The 20,288-nt window shown below is 59.1% G+C and overlaps 2 protein-coding genes across 2 annotated transcripts in view; both read left to right on the top strand.

Moving 5' to 3' along the window:
* sev (receptor protein-tyrosine kinase sevenless) overlaps positions 1 to 20,288 on the top strand; it is a 130,994-nt gene that overhangs the window by 27,483 nt on the left and 83,223 nt on the right. Inside the window, exons 17-33 of the mRNA XM_037223375.1 lie at positions 758 to 961; positions 1,259 to 1,462; positions 1,782 to 1,947; positions 2,304 to 2,392; positions 2,693 to 2,830; positions 3,358 to 3,546; positions 4,101 to 4,364; positions 4,642 to 4,844; positions 5,084 to 5,194; positions 5,876 to 6,030; positions 6,294 to 6,691; positions 7,101 to 7,248; positions 7,684 to 7,940; positions 8,399 to 8,553; positions 8,937 to 9,151; positions 9,684 to 9,872; positions 10,109 to 10,333. Coding sequence (XP_037079270.1) covers positions 758 to 961; positions 1,259 to 1,462; positions 1,782 to 1,947; positions 2,304 to 2,392; positions 2,693 to 2,830; positions 3,358 to 3,546; positions 4,101 to 4,364; positions 4,642 to 4,844; positions 5,084 to 5,194; positions 5,876 to 6,030; positions 6,294 to 6,691; positions 7,101 to 7,248; positions 7,684 to 7,940; positions 8,399 to 8,553; positions 8,937 to 9,151; positions 9,684 to 9,872; positions 10,109 to 10,333 — 3,310 coding nt within the window. The remainder of the gene's footprint in view (positions 1 to 757; positions 962 to 1,258; positions 1,463 to 1,781; positions 1,948 to 2,303; positions 2,393 to 2,692; positions 2,831 to 3,357; positions 3,547 to 4,100; positions 4,365 to 4,641; positions 4,845 to 5,083; positions 5,195 to 5,875; positions 6,031 to 6,293; positions 6,692 to 7,100; positions 7,249 to 7,683; positions 7,941 to 8,398; positions 8,554 to 8,936; positions 9,152 to 9,683; positions 9,873 to 10,108; positions 10,334 to 20,288) is intronic.
* Positions 15,272 to 18,535, top strand: LOC119101099 (uncharacterized). Its single transcript, XM_037224366.1, has 3 exons — positions 15,272 to 15,334; positions 15,804 to 15,857; positions 16,248 to 18,535. The coding sequence occupies exons 1-3, from the start codon at positions 15,298 to 15,300 to the stop codon at positions 16,679 to 16,681; spliced, it is 525 nt and encodes a 174-aa protein (XP_037080261.1). The 5' UTR covers positions 15,272 to 15,297; the 3' UTR covers positions 16,682 to 18,535.

Genomic DNA, 20,288 nt, shown 5'->3' with positions numbered 1-20,288 from the left:
CGGGCCGTGGTCGGCAGGGGGCGCCGTTCCGAGGCCGCACGCTGGAGCGCCGTCTGGACGGCGCGGGCCGCTGTCTGCTCTGGTCGACGAGTTGGCCTGCTGATCGGACGCCATCGGAGACCGGCCACCGTGCTCGTCCAGTCGGGCCAGCTTCAAACGTGAGTCCCGGCACGGATCGACTTATCTGGGGGTATGCTCATGGGCGGGACACATGGTACTCGTCAAGCTTCACATGAGGCCGGCACGGAGCGACTCTGGGGCGCTCATGCGGCGGGACACATGGGGGGTGTACTCGTCAGCTTCAACATGAGGCCGGCCCGAACGACCTGGGGAGGGCTCAGGAGGCGGGACACATTGCACTCGTCAGCTTCAACATGAGGCCGGCACGGAGCGACTCTGGGGCGGCTCAGGAGGCGGGACACATTGTACTCGTCAGCTCCAACATGAGGCCGGACGGGTGGGAGGGAGCGGCCCAGAGGGAGGACCCCACGTGCCAGTCAGTTTCGCCGTGAAACCGGGTAGTGCAGATCTGGGAGGGAAAGGACCAGGGGGGGGGGGGGCTAGAAGCACACTTTACTTGTCAGTTAACTTGAGGTCAGCATGGGTATATTCCACGCATTAAACAATGTATACCCTCCGGGAGCATTTTTACAGCGTACTTTTGTGTAGACACATAATGCTTTGTAGGGCATAATGTTTCAATTTAACCAGCGACCTCCTGTTACGTCATCACTACGCCTGTGTTTTCCCGTTGCAGGCTACTGGGAAGACGAGCATTCACGTATCTGATCTGACGTGGTGCGATGACGTCATGTACCTGGCGACCAATGACTCACGCGTCTATACGCATGACCTGAAGTCGGGTCAGCTGCAGCCGCTGGACGAATCCATCCAGGCCACCGCCTTGGCTGTTGACTGGATCGGCAGAAAGCTTTACTGGTCGAACCCCGTGCAGCAGCTGGTGAGCTACTCATATCACCTACCGCTGCATCCCTGCACATGCAGAAGCATCATAGTGAGGCGCTGACACGTCGTCTGTCGTTGGTTCAGAGCCTTTGGTACTTCTGTCATTACGTGATGTTTAAAGTCAACGCAGCATGGTGTCGCCATCAAACTTGACTGGTCGCGCAGCCGACAGTGGTGGTCGGTAACCGGTGAGGCGGCAGCCTGTCAGCGCTGACGGCCGGCAGTGGCCACCATCGGCAGCCGCTGCGGCCGCCACTCCGTCTGACAGTCAGGACTCCTCTCCCGTCGACAGATCTACGGCGCTCCCCTGGAGGGTGGCGGAGTGGGCGCGGCAGCGGCGTCCCCACTGCCGTTCGTCACGGCGGCGCGCCATCTGCGCGTGGACGCCCTCAGCGGTGTGCTCTACTGGTCCACCGGCCACTCCGTGGAGGCCAGCTACCTGAGCGGCGAGCGGCAGCGCCATCTCTTCCGGACCGGCATCTTCTCCGGCAAACAGGTGAGGCTGCCGGCCGGCCGGCTGGCCGCGGCGCAGCCTGGCGGACTGCCCGCTCCAGACCCCGCAGGCCCCGGGGCCCAGAGGAATCGCCGAGTTCTGCACCACTTAGTCAACGGACACGCCTCTGACCGTGCGTGAGGCCAATTCGCCACAGGGATGCAGACGACCACTGTTTAAGTTTACTTTCACTAAGCGTGAAATTCCTTCTTAACAGTAAGTTTTCAGATGTAGGATGAGAGGTGTGCCGGAGGCCGGCGCCTCCGATCGGCTGCCTTGCCGGCCACGTCCGCTGACGTGCTGTGCTCTCGACGTTCGCCAGGTGGTGGGTCTCACCCTCGACCTGACCGGTCGCCGACTGTTCTGGATCGTCCGCGACTTCTCCGGCTCGTCCCTGAACATGATAGCTCTGCTGGACTCGTTGGAGGACGACGAGTCGGCCGCGGACGTCGCCACCGTGATCCCGCTGAAGCACAAGCACATAAAGGGTGGGTACACCTCAACACTGGCATGTACTCTCATTTCCGTTGATGCGGGGTGCGTACTTCTCTGAGAAAAAGGGCTGTTCAGAACACATGTCATGTAGGTGATCAATGCTCCCGCCATATGACGTGTTCCTGATTCTTTAAATCACCTATCGCATGGACAAATGTCTGCTGCGTCCATTGTTATAGGCATCACTGCTGACCACTCTGCCAGCACCCGCGTGTGATGTCCGATGTCGCCTCGCGCTTAGTGTTCCGAACTAGTAGCGCTGCACCGTACCGCACCGGCGGGCCGCCCCAACCCCCGGCGTCACAGCTCCTGCTCAGCCGGCCGGGCCTGACTTCCCCGCCGGTCGCAGGTCCGCTACACTTCTTCAGCGGCCGTCTCCTGTGGGTGATGGACGACGAGTCGGCCGTCATCGCCGACCCAGACGCCGCCCACCTGGCCGTCATCAACGCGGCCGGCGTCAGCGGGCTGCGCATGGTGGCCGTGCTGGACAGCGCGCTGCACCCGCTGCCGGCCGGCTTCTCCGCCAGCCAGCTGTCGGTGCTGCCCGCCGCCGTGCGCGCCCAGTCCGTGACGCTGACGGCGGCCGGCGCGGCCGGCGCCACCGTCAGCTGGGCGCCCGTCAACAACACCAACTACGCCACGGTCACCTACCGCGTGGAGCTGAACGGCCGCGTGCTGGCGGCGCCGGCGGCGCGAGCGCAGCTGGCTGGCCCGCTGCCAGCCTTCGCGCCCGTGCAGGTGGCCGTGCGCGCGCTGACGCGCTGGGGAGAGTCGCCGCTGACCCGGGTCACGCTGCGCACGCCTGAGGGTCCACCGAGCGCGCCGCTTCGGCTGCGTGCCTTCACGCGACGCGACCAGCCCATCGTGGACGCCCAGGTACGGTGCAGGCGGCGCCTCTCGGGACGGCTGACGGCCGGTGAAGGAGCTCGGCAGCGGATCCGGCCTCCGTCGTGTCATGTGCTCATATGGATCTCACTGCAGAACAATCTCACTGTAGTCTGGCATCTAGGTCTGCTCCGATTCGGCTGCTTGGGTTCAACGGTCTGTTATAGTTCTGTAGTGTTAAAATGGTCTAATAAGTACCGTCTGCTATTGGGGTCCTCATCTGTTGCGCACTGTTGATCTGCTAGAGTGAGTTGATCATGTGGTTCAGCAGGTGTGGTAAATGCCAAACTAGTTTTCCTTGAAATACATACTATACATTTCGAGGATGAAGATCGTTCTGGAAACCTGTCGTCGAGAGGTGGCGATTCAGGCAGCTTTGTCAAGCTAGCGATTGTTACATGCGCCCCGTGCGCTAACACCCGCGGTGGGAGGATGTCTCGTCGGATCCAGGCACTGCGCCTGCTCCTGACGGCCTGCACGACCCCCACTGACGGTCGGGTGTCGGCGCTGCCCCTCAGAACTGGACGGCCGTGGTGCGCTGGGACGCGCCCGCCTCCCCCCGCGGCGTGCTCCGACAGTACCGGCTGGCGGTCCGGCAGCGGCGGCCGGACGGCGTCTCAGTCAGCTTCAGCAACGTCACCGTCAACGGCACCCGCACGGAGGCGGTGCTGGCCGGCCTCAGCTCCGACTCCACGTACCAGGCGCAGGTCAGCGCTCGCGCCGCTCCGCTCTGCAGACTGAGGGGCTGCACTGGTGCGCGTCGGTGGACCGCTGTGAAAAAACAAGCGAATGTGTACTCCGCCAGTGTTGGCATCCGCACGTGTCAGGCCACATAGGCGTCCTCTCGTCTCTTGGCTCTTTCCTAACCGTTGGTATTTGGTTAGGCTTAAATAAAACACGCTGAAAATGAAGCACTCTGAAGCATTGTTTGGTCCTGTTTAACAGATATATGCAATGGTATGTGCTGGGTACCATGCCACTCGACATTATGCAACGAAGAAATTGCATGAAACGGTGACCAGACAGCTGGTCACCTCTCTCGGAATTTCTCCCTTCGATGTAAACACTGTCCGAGATGGTCGATCGCGCTACGCAAGCGGTGTTTTTGATACGCGGTCCTCAAAACGGCACTTTTATTCCACAGTTTGATGTCATGATGTCACACCGTCCAGGTTTGGGCCCTTTTCCTGGCGTCGTGCCGCGTTTTCTGGTGTCGCGTCCATGTGTCTCGCCCCTCACGAGTCACACCCCCGCCGCTCAGGTCGTCGCTCTCACGTCCGCCGGGGTCGGGGACCTCTCTGACCCGCTCACCTTCGAGCCACGTGACCGGGCCCTGCCCCGGCTGCTGGTGGCCGATGCCGACCGGCTCCGCCTGCTCGACCTCGACTCGGGTCAGGTCACTGACCTGGTGACCCAGGAGCGGGTCGTCGACGTGGCGACGGATGCGCGGCACCGCAGACTCTTTGTTCTGACGGCCGACAACGACATCCTGAGTGTGGACCTGCAGACGCTGGAAAAACACAAGGTACTATGCACGCCGTGTCGATCGCGCGAGCGGTGATCGGAAACACCCGTACATTACAGGCCGATCGCATGAAACACGTCAGGTCTGTTTTTATTTCAAGACCCGAAAACTGTTAAACGGATGGATTCCACAATTGAGCTTGTGTGAAGCTATTTGCTAGATGGCATGCATGCTTACTGAAGTTTTACTGAAATTCAGTAAGCGAAACGCTCTTGTGTCGTATCTCGCGGATAAGCGTAGTTTTGCCCCTTGCTATAGTTGTTGTTGCTGCTGGCAGGTGGAGAGTCTGCGAGGCACAGGCAGCAGTCTGACCTACGACTGGATCGGCCGCAATCTCTACTGGGCCGAGTCGCATTCCATGCGGCAGTTCAGTGCCATCTACCGGTTGAACCTGGACACAAGAGTTCCTGGCCGGGCCGCCGAGCGGGTGGTGGGGCACACTGGCCTCATCCAACGGCTGCGAGTTGATCCCTGGAGCAGGTCAGGGGCTCACTGTTGGCTACAAGCCAGTACCTGCATGTGTACCGTGAAGATTCCATGTCGCTTGTGACGGTATTGGCGCCGCGTGAGCTCAGCCTGCTTGTACACATATCCGTGTAACGGCATCAGTCACGGACTTATCGTCCAATGCTGACAGCCGGGCCTGGGACGAGCGGGACCCATTAGGTCGTCGTGATATGATACCTGACGTATTGATATGTGACATTGGTGTGCTCCAGCCGTTTGGTGTGGAACATGGTGGGAACGGACGGCGCTGCCATGCTGATGAGCCGGTCCAGAGATAACAACACCATTGTGCCATTCTTCAACGGTGACCAGCCTTCAGACAGGTGAGTGTTTTTAAACTTCAGATGGGTGCACGCCCTTTTAATTGTCTTTGACACGCGTGAACGTCGTGTCAGTTAACGATGCCGGGATTCAGTCTGGCTGTACAATGGCTATGAATTGGGGACGGCGTGCGATCCCAAGCACGCGACGTTCTTTGGTGCAACAAACATTCGAATGATAAATGACGTACCTGAAATTTTCGAGGAAACGCACATTTTTGTGACAATTTTTCCATGAGTCAGGCACGGCCATTTATTGTGACCAGCCAAGCCGGGCACCTCAGGATCCCCAGCAGCTAGCCACGTCTATCTAACCCTAACATAAGTTTTTCCATGTCCCGTGCAGCCTATCGTATGTTTGCACCCTAACCATTTTCGCATTACATTTTCATGTTTATCTTATTTTCGTTTCCCTACACTTTCGTGTTATGGTGACGGAAGTATAAAAGCCGCCGGAATATGTAAATGCACCGGTAGGCCAAAACACACACAAATCTCATGCGGAGCTTTTGCTCATCACCTCCGTCAGTGGCCACTGTTGGGCCATCGCAAGACAAACGTATCAAAGTTCGGTGACCGCCTCTTCTTCTGACGTCTCACGGCACGACGGGCAGCACGACAGAGCCACTCGCACCGCCGCTGGCTAACGATGCCCCCCCCCCCCTCCCCCCGGCCGCTCGGCAGGTGCAGCTGCCCGGCAGCCGGCCGCCTGGTGGCGCTGTCCGGCCGGCAGGCCGAGGCCGACCGGCTCCTCTGGCGGCTGGCCGACTCCGGGCGGCTGGTGACGTCTGACGCAGACGGCTGTCTCTGCCAGCCGCTGGCCTCCGTCCCCGACCAAGGTCAGTCGAGCCCCAGATCCCTCCTCGGGTGCGCCGCGTGCAGCCTGCACGAGCCCCACCTGGCACAGGACAGCTGACGGAGTTCCCGCGCTTATTTATGGCTGTAGATTTTGCGGATTTCTTCGCGGGACATGCGGCCAAAATGTTGTTTTTCGGCGTGAAACTGATTAAAACGAACGTCGCACACTGTGCACACCAGCTGCTTTTCGAAGACGTTGTTAATCTGTTTGTTTCTTTCGACGTCAGCACCGCTCTGTTTTCAGCTCACCACGTGGCTGTGTCAGACGACAGTGTGTTCTGGGCCACTAACGGCTCGGGGTCCGCGGCTGCCGGCGCCGCCTCTATATTCTCCAAGCGGCTGGAGTCGTCCTCGGATGGCGAGCGAGTCTACTCGGGCGGCGAGGTCCGTGGCCTGTGGCCGCTGGCGGCCCCCGCCGCGCAGCAGTTCCCCGAGAGCCGCTGCCTGCTGCCTGGTCCGCCGGCCAACCGGCCGAGGGCCATCGACACCAGAGCTTCGTCCGCCACCGTGCAGATGTCTCGCCGATCGCCGCCGCCCGGCTGCGGCGCGGTGTCGACGGCCGCGCCACGCTACACCCTTTACTACGGGCCCAACACTGGCGAGAAGCAATGCAGAAAGCATCTCCGCTACTGCCAAAACATGGTGAGTGTGGGCCCAGTGCCAGTGCCAGTGCCAGTACCCGCCAGTGTGCTGGCAGCGCCAGTCTTGGACAACAGGCGTATGTGCTGCACTACTGGCTGTTGTCTAGACAGCAGCAGATGGTAAGAATTGACGCAAACAAAGCTCTAGGTTGTTTTGATCCGTAGCTCACATTTACAGCTGCTCGTATACGATGCATCATACACGACAGCTCACATCTGGACGAGCTTATTGTCCATGTCGTGTTGCGTCTCGAAGCGTGGGTTTTCTTGCAGACAAACCGTTGACAAATGCGACAGAATCGCCAGCTGCATGCAGCGGTCGTCGCTTGCGGCTGTCCGCCCGCTGCGCGGTGAGGCAGGCGCCGCGCCTCCGGCGGTCGTGCGTGAGCGTGACGTGCCTCCGACCGCAGACGGTGAGCGGCGACGAGGCGCGTCTGACCGGACTCAGGCCGCTGACGGCCTACGCGGTCCGGCTCGCCGTCAGCAACTACTACTCGGAGCTGCTGCACGCCCCGCCGCCGCCCACCGCCAACGTCACCGTGCTCACCACAGCGCCCGGTCAGTGGCGTAGGTGGCACTGCACGACAAGGCACCACGGCTCAATTTGACAAATTATTTGGTGCTTGGAAAAGATGGCAAACGATCGTAGTTTTTGCCCTCTCTGCCGTTTGTGGTGAGCCGTTCCAAATTGATGAGAAGATTATTGCAATTTCTGTCATCACGCGCGTAATTCTGTTGGAGCAACTGGTCACCTTCTTTCCGTGCAACTTTCACCCGCCATTTTGTACGATATTCGGTACTTGCTGCCGCCTCCGCTTCAATAATCCAGAACGATTATCAATGAAATGTACTGCTGCAGTGACTCAAATACTGAAGTGCAGTCCGTAGCGACAGCGGGACTCGTCTTCCCTGACTGTGGCCTGACCCTGACCACTCGTCTTACCTGAGTGGCCTGACCCTGACCGCTGCCGCTGCCGCTGCCGCTGTTCGCAGCGCCGACCGAGCCGCGCGAGGTCCGCGCCGAGCCGCTCTCGCCGGAGGGCATCGAGGTCAGCTGGCTGCCGCCGCTGTCCTCCGGGGACCGGCTCAGCTACCGCGTCCACTGGAGGACCGAGGGTGTCAGCGGCAGTCTGCGCGCCTACGGCCCGGTGTCGGCCACCGGAGCCGGCGCTGGCGCCGCGCCCGCCGCCCGCCGACGCTACCTGCTACTGGTGCCCGACCTCACCGCCGATACCAACTACCACATCTGGGTCAGTGGCGCACGGTGGGGTCAGGAGGGGCTCACTACTCCCATGCACTACCACGTCTGGGTTAGTCTCGGACGGCGAGGTCGGGAGGGGCTCACTACCCCCACACACTACCACGTCTGGGTCAGTCGCGGACGGCGGGGTTAGGAGGGGTTCACTACTCCCATACACTACCACATCTGGGTCAGTCGCGGACGGCGAGGTCGGGAGGGACTCGCCACCCTCACACATTACCACATCTGGGTCAGTCGCGGAGGGCGAGGTCGGGAGGGACTCACTACCCCCACACACTACCACATCCGGGTCAGTCGCGGACGGCGGGGTCAGGAGGGACTCACTGACCTCACACACTACCACATCTGGGTCACATCGTTTCAGTGCAGTTGACCACCATCTCAACTTTTCCATGCGTTTCTTACCATCAGCGAGTCAGGCGTTACCTACGTTTCTTACACCACCAGGTGAGCGCCCACTCCTCGGATGACAGCGCCGCATCTAATAGCAGCATCGTCAGTGCTGCCACCTACCCGTACCCTGAGAACGTCACACTGGAGTACGCCAATGTCAGCAGCATTGTCGTCATGTGGCAGCACGCGCTGGACGGCACCATCAACAGGTACGGGAGACGCCTTCGTGGGTGGTCCTCAGGTGGAGGTGTGGAGCATACGATATCAGAGCATCAGAGAACTGGATGGTGCTGGTGCAGCATACAATGCTCGGTCTACGGTGTTTTCGCAAATCCGATGTGATCATGACACTTTCCTGGTAGAGTATCACCTTGCCATGGAACCGAATGTCACCTTGTATCTTGGGTCTGTGCATGTATTCTGTAGAATTTAGTTGCTGTCAAATGCGGATGTTCTGTTAAAGTTTGTCCATGTGAGCCGGTTTAGGGACACCCCAGGCGCGGAGCTCCGCCGATTCCACGCCGCCTATGCCGCTCGTCTTTCTCCCGGTCCCGTCCCGCACCTAACGCCCGGCCGGGCCTGGGCCGAGCAGCAGCTGGCTCGAGTACCGCCCAGCCCAGCAGCCAGGCGGCTGGCTCAACGGCACGCTCAGCTCTGCCGAGACGGTGTCCGGCCGGCGCGTGGGCCGGTATCGCGCCGAGCCGCTGCAGGCGCGCACCGAACACCTGTTCCGCCTGCCGGCTGGCGTTACCGCCCGGCCAGCTGTTGGTCTGGCCGCGCGACGCGCCATTCCGCTTTCATACGACCGTGAGTGCCGCGCGCCGGCTGGGGATCTGTCAGTGAGCCCCTCAGCTGAGCGGTCTGAGCGATCACGGCCGGCTGGGAGACCGTCAGGCCGCGGCCCAGCCCCTCCACCTCTGCAGCGGCGCTGATCCCAGCGGCTGTGTGAGACGTCAGTCGCGGCCCATCAGCCTGAGCCGGCGCGAGCGCGCGGCGCTGGGAACTGTCAGGTCGCGCCAGTCTCAGCCGCTGCCAGCGGCCTGAGCCGATCAGGCGCGCGTTCTCAGCCGTGCTTTCACTCTGAAGAACTGTCGTTACAGCTTACGCCCAATGTGTTGCCTTTGTAAAAGATGCGAAGTGTCCTTTGAATCAAAACGTGGCAGCCAGATATGTTGCTATAGCTAAGCTGCCAGATGCCACTGCGACAGAACCCGCAAATCCCATGTCACGATTTGAGCGAGCGAGCAAACTCAGCGAGCCGCAGCGTATCCTAGTGGGGCTGGATTGACGTTTACTCACCCCGCACGCCTCACCCCTCTGACAATCGTGCTCGCGGCAGGGGGCCGACCGGACGAGCCGGCGCCGCCCGAAGTACGCGAGCTCCAGGGCGCCGTGTACCAGGTGACGTGGCAGCCGCCGCGCGCTAACGGAGCCGCCATCGACCTGTATGCGCTGGAGGCCAGCCTGGCGGCGCGGCGAGCTCGCCGCGGCGCCGAGCCCCGCTGGCGGCTCGTCTACAACGGCTCCGGTGAGCGGCCGGGCCCGGGGCGAACCCCGCGGACTCGAGGACGCTGAGCTGGCCCGATCCGGCTCGGACGTCCTCACCAGTCAACCGATCAAAATATAACCGATCAAAACCGATCGCCGCTCAGCGTTGCATTCCGGCCGCGCGTTTGAAGCAAGGCCTCACTTCGGCTCCACGTCCGTGGCCTGCTTCGTCGCCTTGACAACTCTCACAGAGGCCCATCTGTCGCCGTTCCTCAGACCCGTCGTGGATTATCAGCGACCTGGACCCGTCCCCCGACTACCGGTTCCGCACGCGCGCCCACAACGCATACGGCTGGAGCGACTACAGCGCCGCCTCGCAGTCGTACCAGCTGGAGAGCATGCCGTTCAGGGCGCAACCCTCGGACACGGGCGTCATCGTGGGCGGCGTCGTCAGCGCCGTCTTTCTGGTCATCGTGCTCATCGTCGTCGCCCTCGCGCTGCGTGAGTTGCGGGGAGGAGATGCTGACGCTGAAAGATTCACTGAAGTTCTGGAGTCGTGCTGCTGGACGAGGCAAGAGATACCGGTGCTTTGATCGGTTTGGCGAATAATTTGGCACTTAAATTTGTTCCTCGGTCCATGTTATTGACACCAGTACTGTCACCATTTCAGTGGTTTATGGATAAAGCAGAATGTCGTTTCCCGGGCATCACAAACAACTTGAGCCAGTTGCTGTTCCCTCAACGCCGTTTCGTCACCAGATTTGTGGAGAGGCGTCTCTGCACTCCCCGGCTCCTTCGTCCCAACCCTGACTGTCGTCGACACTCCTCAGGCTTCCGGCAGCGGCCTGAGGACAAGAAGGCGCCGCGCTCGCCGGACCAGCTGCCTCACGACGTGGAGCTAGCGCAGCTGCGCGAGATTCCAGCCCACTTCGTGCGGCAGAACAACGCCCTGTACGCGCCGCCGTTCGCGGACGCTGAGGACGCGGGCGGTCTGCCGCGCGTGCGCCGCGAGCACATCACGCTCACCAAGTTCCTGGGCAAGGGGGCGTTCGGCGAGGTGTACGAGGGCCTGGCGCAGCAGCTGCCGGGCCGCGAGGACGACGACCACGGCTGTCGAGTCGCCATCAAGGTGCGCAGCCGACAGCGGATACCTGCGGCCACCTCTGGGGACCTATCTGTCGCGTGACGCTGTGGCTTGCGATTAATTTCATAATGACGAAGAGAAGTCGTGACGTGTGTGGAATGGATATAACTGCTTCCCAAGCATGCTTGCTTTGATAGACTCCAATGCGCGTTTTCAGACGTTGGCAAAGGGAGCCAAGGACGAAGAGAAGATCGAGTTCCTGAAGGAGGCCCAGCTTAGTGCAATTTCCGACACCAGCAACATCATCTCGCTGGCGGGGGGTGTGCCTGGACAACGACCCCGTACTTCCTGCTGCTGGAGCTGATGGAGGGCGGAGACCTGCTGAGCTACCTCCGAGCCAACCGTGGCACCGACTCGACGGGGTACAGTGCCGACCTGGGACGGGGGGCTTGTGCCGACTGGGAGGGGGTCTTGTGCCGACTGGGAGGGGGTCTTGTGCCGACTGGGAGGGGGTCTTGTGCCGACTGGGGAGGGGTCTTGTGCCGATGGGAGGGGGTCTTGTGGCCGACTGGGAGGGGGGTCTTGTGCCGACTGGGGAGGGGTCTTGTGCCGACTTGGGAGGGAGCGACTGGAACGTGGTGAGTCATGGGAGGTGGGAGGAACACGACGATGTTTTCATGCGCACCACAACGCGCTATCTGTTCTTCATCAGAAATTTAAGGCTTGGCGTGCTTAAAATGAAAGTGTAATTTGGTTATTAGTCATGCGATTATCACAATTCACTTGTCATATACTCCTGTTTGATCTCAGCTTCTTTTGCGCTCGTGAGCACATTTCCATCCAGATATTTAATGATCGACCTCGACGGAGCTTCGGCAGGTACCTGACGCAGATTTGGGACGCTGGGCGTCGTTGCACATGGGGTCCCCTTGACAGCGCGCTGCATTATGACTCACAAGTCTCCATCACATTCGAACTCGACAGACAACCCGGATACCTGGCGGTGCAGATGTCTCCACGGACTCACGGCCGTGCCGACTTCCGCCCCGAGCTCCTGGCGACGCCGGCCTCGGCGCCACTGACGTTAGCGCCGTGTTGCAGGCGCCGTTCCTGTCGCTGAACGACTTGCTGCAGATGTGTGTGGACGTGGCGCGCGGCTGTCAGTACCTCGAGCAGCTGCACTTCGTGCACCGCGACCTGGCGGCGCGCAACTGCCTCGTCACTTCGGGCGACCCGCAGCGCCGGCTGGTCAAGATCGGCGACTTCGGGCTGGCGCGGGACATCTACAAGAGCGACTACTACCGCAAGGAGGGCGAGGGACTGCTGCCAGTCAGGTGAGTCCGCCGCGCCGGCCGCTCCACACCAGCCGCGCAGCGCTGCAGCCACCCGGGCGACGTTGCGACGTCGCATCGCCTTGTGCATCGCTGAGCCGCGTTTGCAGTCGCTCCTCCGCTGGCTTCACCGGACGCGGGCGCTGGCGGCCGTGGCGCTGGAGCCGGGGCGCTGAGCCGAGCCGTCTGTCGACCGGCCTGGTGCTGACGCGGGTCTCCCGGCCGGCAGGTGGATGTCACCGGAGTCGCTGATTGACGGCGTGTTCGCCAGTCAGTCGGACGTCTGGGCGTTCGGTGTTCTGCTATGGGAGGTGATGACCAAGGGCCAGCAGCCGTACCCGGCGCGCACCAACCTGGAGGTGCTGCAGTACGTCCGTGAGGGCGGCACGCTCAGCAGGCCCGACCCGTGCCCGCAGCAGATGTGAGTCACGTGACGGGCCCCACCAGGCCTGACCGACGTGGTCCGCTGCGGGTGGGAGACACGTGATGGATCGCTGGCCCGAACAGCACCGTTTGAAACAGACGAGTGTCGCACATCATTGCCTCAACTGCCATCTCTGGCCCAGTGCTCCCAGCACACCGCTAGATCGCGTTTGAGTCCATGGCGTTTAAAACTGATGTTAAGAAAAATTACATGGTTGCCCCCAGTGGTGTGGGCAAGGAGCAGGGGACACATGCCCTTTTAAGTTTCTAGGAGCCCTTCGAGTCCCCCAAAACCGACGATTAAGGGCCAGATTTGAGGGCCTAAATGGCCCGAAAGGCCGGAAGAAGGTCATATCCAGGAGCCCTGACCCGCCGCTTCGGGCACTCCCATGCTAGCCGGATGCTCTTTTGCACCGATCGGGGGCTCGTAATCGATAAGGGCCTATATGTCGGTCAGACACCATCAGTCCCACACTTCTGGCTCCGTGTCGGTATGGGTCTTAGGACCCATTTCCCATTCAGGGACAAAGCCGTAGTCAGCGATTTACATTGGTTGGGGCCCCAGCGTGTGTCGCGCCTACCGCCTGGTGCTACTTGCAGCGGTCAATGCCGTGCCGTTTTACAGAAACTGCAACCCCGGCCAAGAGCACGCAGGATAAGATTGATGTGATCTGTTACATCAGTCGATTCTAAAAAAGAATGGCTGTCCTCTGGCAAACATGGGCTGGCCTTTTTGATTTTTGATCTCATTTCAACCCACTGTTTCCAGCACTTATGAAAATTTCTACTTTTTTTCTGGGCAAGGTGCCCCGTAAGTACAGCACTAGGGAGCACATCATCGATCCCGGTCAAGGGCTGGAGTGCCATCCCGTCGCAGCGGAGGGCCTTCCGGCTGTCATTCTGGCGACAAGGGCGCGGGGTCCCCTGGTTGATCTGGTGGCCCTTAAAAGAATGTATCATACCACATTGGTCGCCTCCCTGACGCGGGAGGCCTTCTGACCCACGCAGTTGGCCCCTAATCGACGCAGGAACAGTCATTAACGCAACAAGATCCCTGATTGCCACAAGTGATCCAATAATTGGCACATAAACATAGTTCGGTTTAACAGACCCATGGCTGGAATTTGGTTGGATGGATGCGCTCTCATCGCTTTTTTCTCATCGCTTTTTCCAAAGTTCTCGGGTTTCCTTCCACTGTCAACGGGCCCCAACCAATGTGCGAGGCCCTCTGGCATGCGGGATTCTGTCCCCGTCTCTGTTCAACAAATGCCCCCCATGGCCGACTCAGGGCCCCTTGCCCATGTTATGGCCTGTTATGGCCCCTTGCCCCATGGCCTTGCCCCATGGCCCCTGTTAAGCGCATGAGCGAGAACGACTGTTGCGAAATAATTATTCCGTAAGTCTTTCCAAATGAATTCATATTCCATACAATTCAAAGATTAGACTGAGGCGCATCTGTTCTCAAACTTTGAGAATGTCCTCCGGACGGGTTAACACTTAAACGACACGAAGAATAGAGACTCTGCTTTAACGTTTTCACAGGGGTGTAGTTTTCTGTTCGGTTGGGTTTCAGCTCCCCGACCCTAGCTTTAGGAAGTGGGCAAATCCGGAGAAACCCCTGTCTGTTGGCATATTTTGGGGCAGGTTGGGTGATTTCTCACCGTTCATTCCTTCCCCAACTCATTTTGCGAAACTACGCCCGCGCTGTTCCAGTTCCACCTCCAGATTTTGTCTGCCCGTCGGTCGCAACATACAAAGTGTTATCCACGGGGCTGACGCTACGTGGCTTATGGAAACTGCAACGCCTGGCGTCCAGGTTTTGTTTTTTTTAAATTTGTTAGCGCGTGTCCAAAACTACGGTACAATACTTTTTATCATGAATCAATTCTGACAGCGTGCTAAACACTTCTGGGCAAATTTGGGTTAGCCATGTTAATACAGACAGTGCATCCATCGATCTTTTACGTTCACGGCGTTCTCAATTTCTCTGAATAACCTATATCAAAATTATGGCACAAGTCCTGAGTTCCTTCGGTTTAGAGTTTGATTAACCGCTTTAGAACAAGGAACGTCAACGATTTATTCCATGCAGTCGCTGAACGCCGAAGTTCATCAGCTTATTGACCTTAACTTGTAAACAGAATTTATCCCGCGGTAGCTTTTGGCTTCTGGTCCAGTAATAGAAGGTAATTATAGTGCTAAAACAAAGAAAACCGTGCCCCTCATTAACAAGTGGGCCATACCCGGCTTTTTTGGGAAGGCTTTCACCATCATGGGCGCTTTCCCAACTGTGTTCCCCTTGCCAAACGTTTGGCCGTGCCCCCGCTTACCTCTGCGAGGCGATGGGACATTATCGTCTCGATGTGCGGGTTGCGTCTAGGGCGGACCGTCTCCGACCTCTGAACGCCAGCGGGTCTCCCAGGTCCGGCCGCTCGATGCCGACCGAGGGCCTCTGTCGCGCCGGCCTCACACTCGCGCCCTCGGCCTCACGCTCCAGGTTCGAGCTGATGCAGCAGTGCTGGGAGTACGTCGCCGACGACCGGCCGACCTTCCAGCACTGCCTGCAGTGTCTGCAGCAGATCCAGGTGGCCGCACTGAGCCGGGCGCCCGGTTTGGTTCAGAGCGGCATGACCGTACACAACGCCCAGTACGCCCGCACACCCGGTACGTCCGAGACCGACCCGGCCCGCGCCGCCGGCGCCCGTCCGGTTCGACTGGGCCCCGGCCGACTTGCACTGCGCGCCGCCTGCTGCTGGTTGGCATTTTGAACAGTCGTGTGTGGCGATTTGTGCCTGACGCTTCGGCTCATATTGCATGATTGTGCATACTGTGCAGTGCTCGCTCGGAATACCCTCGTCCAGTTAAACATTTCATATTGCCATATCTACGATCAGAATTGTACGCTGTGAATAAGCAAGGGAGGCGGCACCCGATTAACCAAATATGTTTATGTCAACCTATTTGGATTCTATGTCGACCTATTCTATTCTCGCATTAACCTCTAGCTCACCCTCGACATGTTTCTTCATTGAGCCCCGGCCGTCCGCTTGCTTTGTAAAAACTCGCATTCGAGTAGTCTGTTCATTGCTTCACTATCTTTGCCAGCTTGGTTGATGTCTTGTCTCTGTCTTAGGCGCTTTTGATAATAACGCCTACACCATCGACGAAGAGGAAACCACCGAAGAAGGTGAGAAATTCAGCATGCTTGTCCTATGTCTGCTGCATATACATGTACATGAATCACAAGCTCGGCCGTGGGTGGGAGCATGTGAAGTAATGCACATTGCCAACTCCAGGGCTAAATACCCGTATTCGGTAGGCAATGGGCGAGGCTGCCGACCTTCCGAGACCCTGAGTTGGCGTCCAATCTCAAAGGCAAGGATCATCCATCAAGCCGCATAACCGTCAATCAGTAGAACGAGTCAGCGCCCACGTGTCACAAGACCGCACGCATTAACCTAAAACGGTGCATGGAAATAACGAATCCGCGGAACGACGAACACGTCCTCGGACCAAGTCAGCATCTGACCGTTAAAGACTCGAATGGCCTGTACTGACCGTCATCCCGATGCTGCAGGCGGCCGGTGGCGGCGCAGCTCGAGTGCCACTAGCGGCCGCGACAGTTCGCACCTCCTGCCGGCCGACGGCGACGCCGACTCCGTGTTCAGCGACTCGTCGGCGGCGCAGGCGACGCTGCCGAGCCGCGCGCGACTCCGGCTGCCGCAGAAGCACAAGTACCTGCAGCTGCGCTACGACAGCGAGTCCGGCTACGAGGTGCCGATCGGCTGTGACGGCAGGCTCGAGTGCGCCGGGGCAGCGGCCGCCGCGCCGCCGCCGCCGCCCGGCTACCAGAACTGCGCCGCCGAGCGGCTGCCGGCCGGCTCGGTGGACGATATCCAGTTCTCGTTCGACAGTGCCGAGCACGACCCGCGCCACAGCGTGGCCAGCTTGCTGTCGCAGATCAGCGGCGTCGCCATCGACGTCGACCCAGGCAAGACGTCCTGGTGTTAGTGGCCGTCGCGCGCCGGCTGTGAGCGTTCGCGCGCGAGCGGGACAGGCGGCGCCACGAGCGTGGCCGCGCCCGGACGAGGCCGGCTGGGGGCTCCGGGCCAGTCCGCGGCGCTGGACGTCAGGTGGCTAGTCAGTGACTTTGGCCGGCGGGTCGGCCCGACCGCCGAAGGGACCGCCGAGCGACCCCGGCCGGCCGACGAGGCCGCTCTGAATCATCAGCACAGTAAGCCCATTCCTAACGAGGGGTACGCCAGGCCAGCGGCCGCAGCCTGCCGAGTTGAGTTGCCTCGTCGGAGCCCAGCCCCTGCTTCGCCGGTCGATGGGGGGGGGGGGATGGGGTGCTGCTATTTACGTGTACAAAGCGACGCAGTTGCGGCAGGTCGCCGTGTCAATAGAGCAGTTTCGGTCCAACATAAGATTGCGATCCATGCTCCAGGAACACTGTTGCTACAAATAACAGGAGCGCGATCCCTGCTAGGGACACTGTTCCGCAAATACCTTGGCGGGATTTGGACGTGCTGCAACTGCTCTCAATCAGCATGTGGCATAGTGAGAAAAGTTACGTCAACAGCTGGGCGGCGTTCAGTGAACGTGCCCCATCTCGCCCCGCGCGCGCCTACGGCTTCAGATGACGCCTCCCTTCACCTAGCCGCCCCGGATCGAGACACATCACCTGCAAAGCTTCCCCAGTTACGCGACATGAGGTGCCGCATCCACTGATATTACGTGTATGCAGCAGCATAAGCCAAAGGTTCTTCCAGCCGACTGTGTCGGCCAGCGCGGCCTGCCGGCAGCCGCCGCAGCTCAGTGTCCTCCGGCCGGCGCTCAGTACAGCCCGGCGGCGGCCGCCCCGTCGGGTCCTGTCGCCGGGAGCGCGGCAGTCGCTCGTTGGTCCGCACCTCCTCGGGTCGGCCCCAGGACAGTGTCGGCTGTTTTGTGTGTAACGTGTATAGATTTATTGCGGATAATGCTGTGCCAATTCTTGCGATGACAATACACCATTCCATGATGATGTACGCCGTCGGGCAAGCTACGAATCTGTACACCCATGGTCAGCCGCTCCACAGCACAGCCCAGCCGGAGCGTCCGCGGGCGAGCCTATTAGCCCGCACCGCGGTGCGCTGAGGGCCGCTGGTCGCCTAGCCGGTTGGCCTCATTGGACGGCCCTTTATGTGCCCGCGGCCCCCTAGAAAATATGTCAGAAAATCAGATCTGTCGCCGTCCTGGCCGTTGGCACTCGAGCACACCCTGATCGCGGCATTACGTATGGTTGTATTCTTACAAACTTCTGCCGTGCAAATGTCGCCAAACTCAAGCCGTAGTCTACAGGACACATAACGGAGAGTGACAATGCGGCACACAATATACCCAAGCATTCAGGCAAATCAACCAAATGACTGCGATAAAAGCAACTGTCTCATTTCGTGTGCGACATGAGATATTACATTCCACCGACCACTCGCCATCAAAGACAACTGCCACGGCAGCATGGGCCCTTTGTCCTTGACATTCCACGACGTTAACAAAACTCCTTCGACAGCTAACACTAGTTCCGAGACAAGCGCTACGTTACCCAGTCATATCCGCCAGCAAATCCCCATTTAAAATGACGGACAGCCAGCACAGTGGCGCCACGCAGCGGAGACTAAGCAATACATCACTAACGGAACGACGCCTCCGCCTCCGACCCACACCCCCTACCACAACTCGTACGTGGCGATCACGTGTGTTGTCTGGTGCTGCCAGCCCTCTGTCCCGGCCAGAGCGACGGCGGCTCTTGTGCGCCGGGCTGCAGCGCAGCAGGGTGCAGTGCCAGTCCATTGTCTCCAGCTCCAAACTCCCTGAGCAGCATCACTGAACCACTACTGCTGAGGCTGCTGCCCCTGCTGCTGCTGTTGCTGCTGTTGTTGCTGCTGCTGCTGTTGTGTAAAGGACGATTGCTGCTGCTGTTGTTGATGCTGCTGATGCTGTTGCTGCAACTGATCCTCCTCTACCAACTTCTTTAGACCTTCTGGTAGTCGGCCCTCATCAAGTTCTTGATTCCACTTCAAGTACTGCAAAATACATATGTACAGATGTTACTTACACTCATCGGGACAAATCCCAGGGGAACGCAAAGTAAAACCGGACGTGTGTGACCACATGACCACGCAACAGAAATGAGAGCCTCCTCTCGGCGTCTGCTCCACAGGTAGCTCGCGTCACGTTTGACACTAGCTAAATGACGACCTTAGCCATGCGCCATGAATGAAACCTCTACCTTTCGGGTGCCCCGACAAGAGCTTTGCTACGGCCTCGAAACGAGTGCAAGGAACTTGGACCGACCCGAAGCCAGTCAAATTATCTTCAAACAGGTGCCCGCAGTACCATTCAAATCCACTTACAACCCTTCAGCTCGCCTAGTGGTGTTCGTTTGCCGAAACTCCGACCTGTTCTCCTTCAGCCCGCCTAGTGGTGTTCGTTTGCCGAAACTCCGACCTGTTCTTCTTCAGCCCGCCTAGTGGTGTCCGTTTGCCGAAACTCCGACCTGTTCTTCTTCAGCCCGCCTAGTGGTGTTCGTTTGCCGAAACTCCGACTGTTCTTCTTCAGCCCGCCTAGTGGTGTTCGTTTGCCAAAACTCCGACCTGTTCTTCTTCAGCCCGCCTAGTGGTGTTCGTTTGCCGAAACTCCGACCTGCTCTTCTTCAGCCCGCCTAGTGGTGTTCGTTTGCCGAAACTCCGACCTGTTCTTCTTCAGCTCGCCTAGTGGTGTTCGTTTGCCCAAACTCCGACCTGTTCTTCTTCAGCCCGCCTAGTGGTGTTCGTTTGCCAAAACTCTGACCTGTTCTACTTCAGATCGCCTAGTGGTGCACCTTCGCCGAACCTCTGACCTGCCCTTAAAGTCGCTACTCGTACGGCTCGATCATCGCGTTTGCCCCGTCCCCGAACATATGATCGGTGCAGTGCCAGTCTGTGCTGATCTGTTCTGTACTGTACTGCACTGCACTGGACGTGCTACCTGAATGCAGGCAAATGCAGCCAGTCGCTTCTGCGGACCTAAATGGATGGCATTTGTCGATGTATTGGAATATCCACCTTGCAGCAGTCCGAGTTTCACAGGTGTCCAATTTTAGCAGGCAGAGCTACATTGTATGCCACATGTTAACAAATGATATCGCTAGAATGTTGGCTGGCTTTGGGCCAGCAAAGTTCTGGCAACTGTAATCGATGACACACATACATTTGGGACATAAATTGTTGGCGACAGACTGAGGCATTAGAGAAAAACGGTGATGATTTGGGTGGATATTGGTCACAATATCTGGAAAATATGCCGATGCAGTACCGATGGTTCAGTGAGCATCGGCCAAAGCGTTGTAAATCTGTGACCAGTTTCAGAAAAGGTGCCGGTGAATAATACCTGGCTCGCTGCTGGTGTATACAGGTACGGGTCGGACGTATTTGCTAAAAGGGAGTGTTCCAAATTTGTATGGGACTTTTAATTGAAAGCCACCTCGAAGACCATTCGGTGCAGTTCACAGCCCTATCCCTCTTGAGACCTAAACTCTCATGATTTCTGAGCTGTAGGCCCGCGATGATGTGCCAGCGATGTCGGGGGGGGGGGGGGG

The sequence above is a fragment of the Pollicipes pollicipes genome, unplaced genomic scaffold (assembly GCF_011947565.3).
Source record: "Pollicipes pollicipes isolate AB1234 unplaced genomic scaffold, Ppol_2.1 Scaffold_4881;HRSCAF=5763_pilon_pilon_pilon, whole genome shotgun sequence".
In the NCBI taxonomy this organism is placed as follows: domain Eukaryota; kingdom Metazoa; phylum Arthropoda; class Thecostraca; order Pollicipedomorpha; family Pollicipedidae; genus Pollicipes; species Pollicipes pollicipes.
The sequence above is the reverse complement of the archived record's forward strand: the minus strand, read 5'-3'. Positions and strand labels throughout refer to the sequence as shown.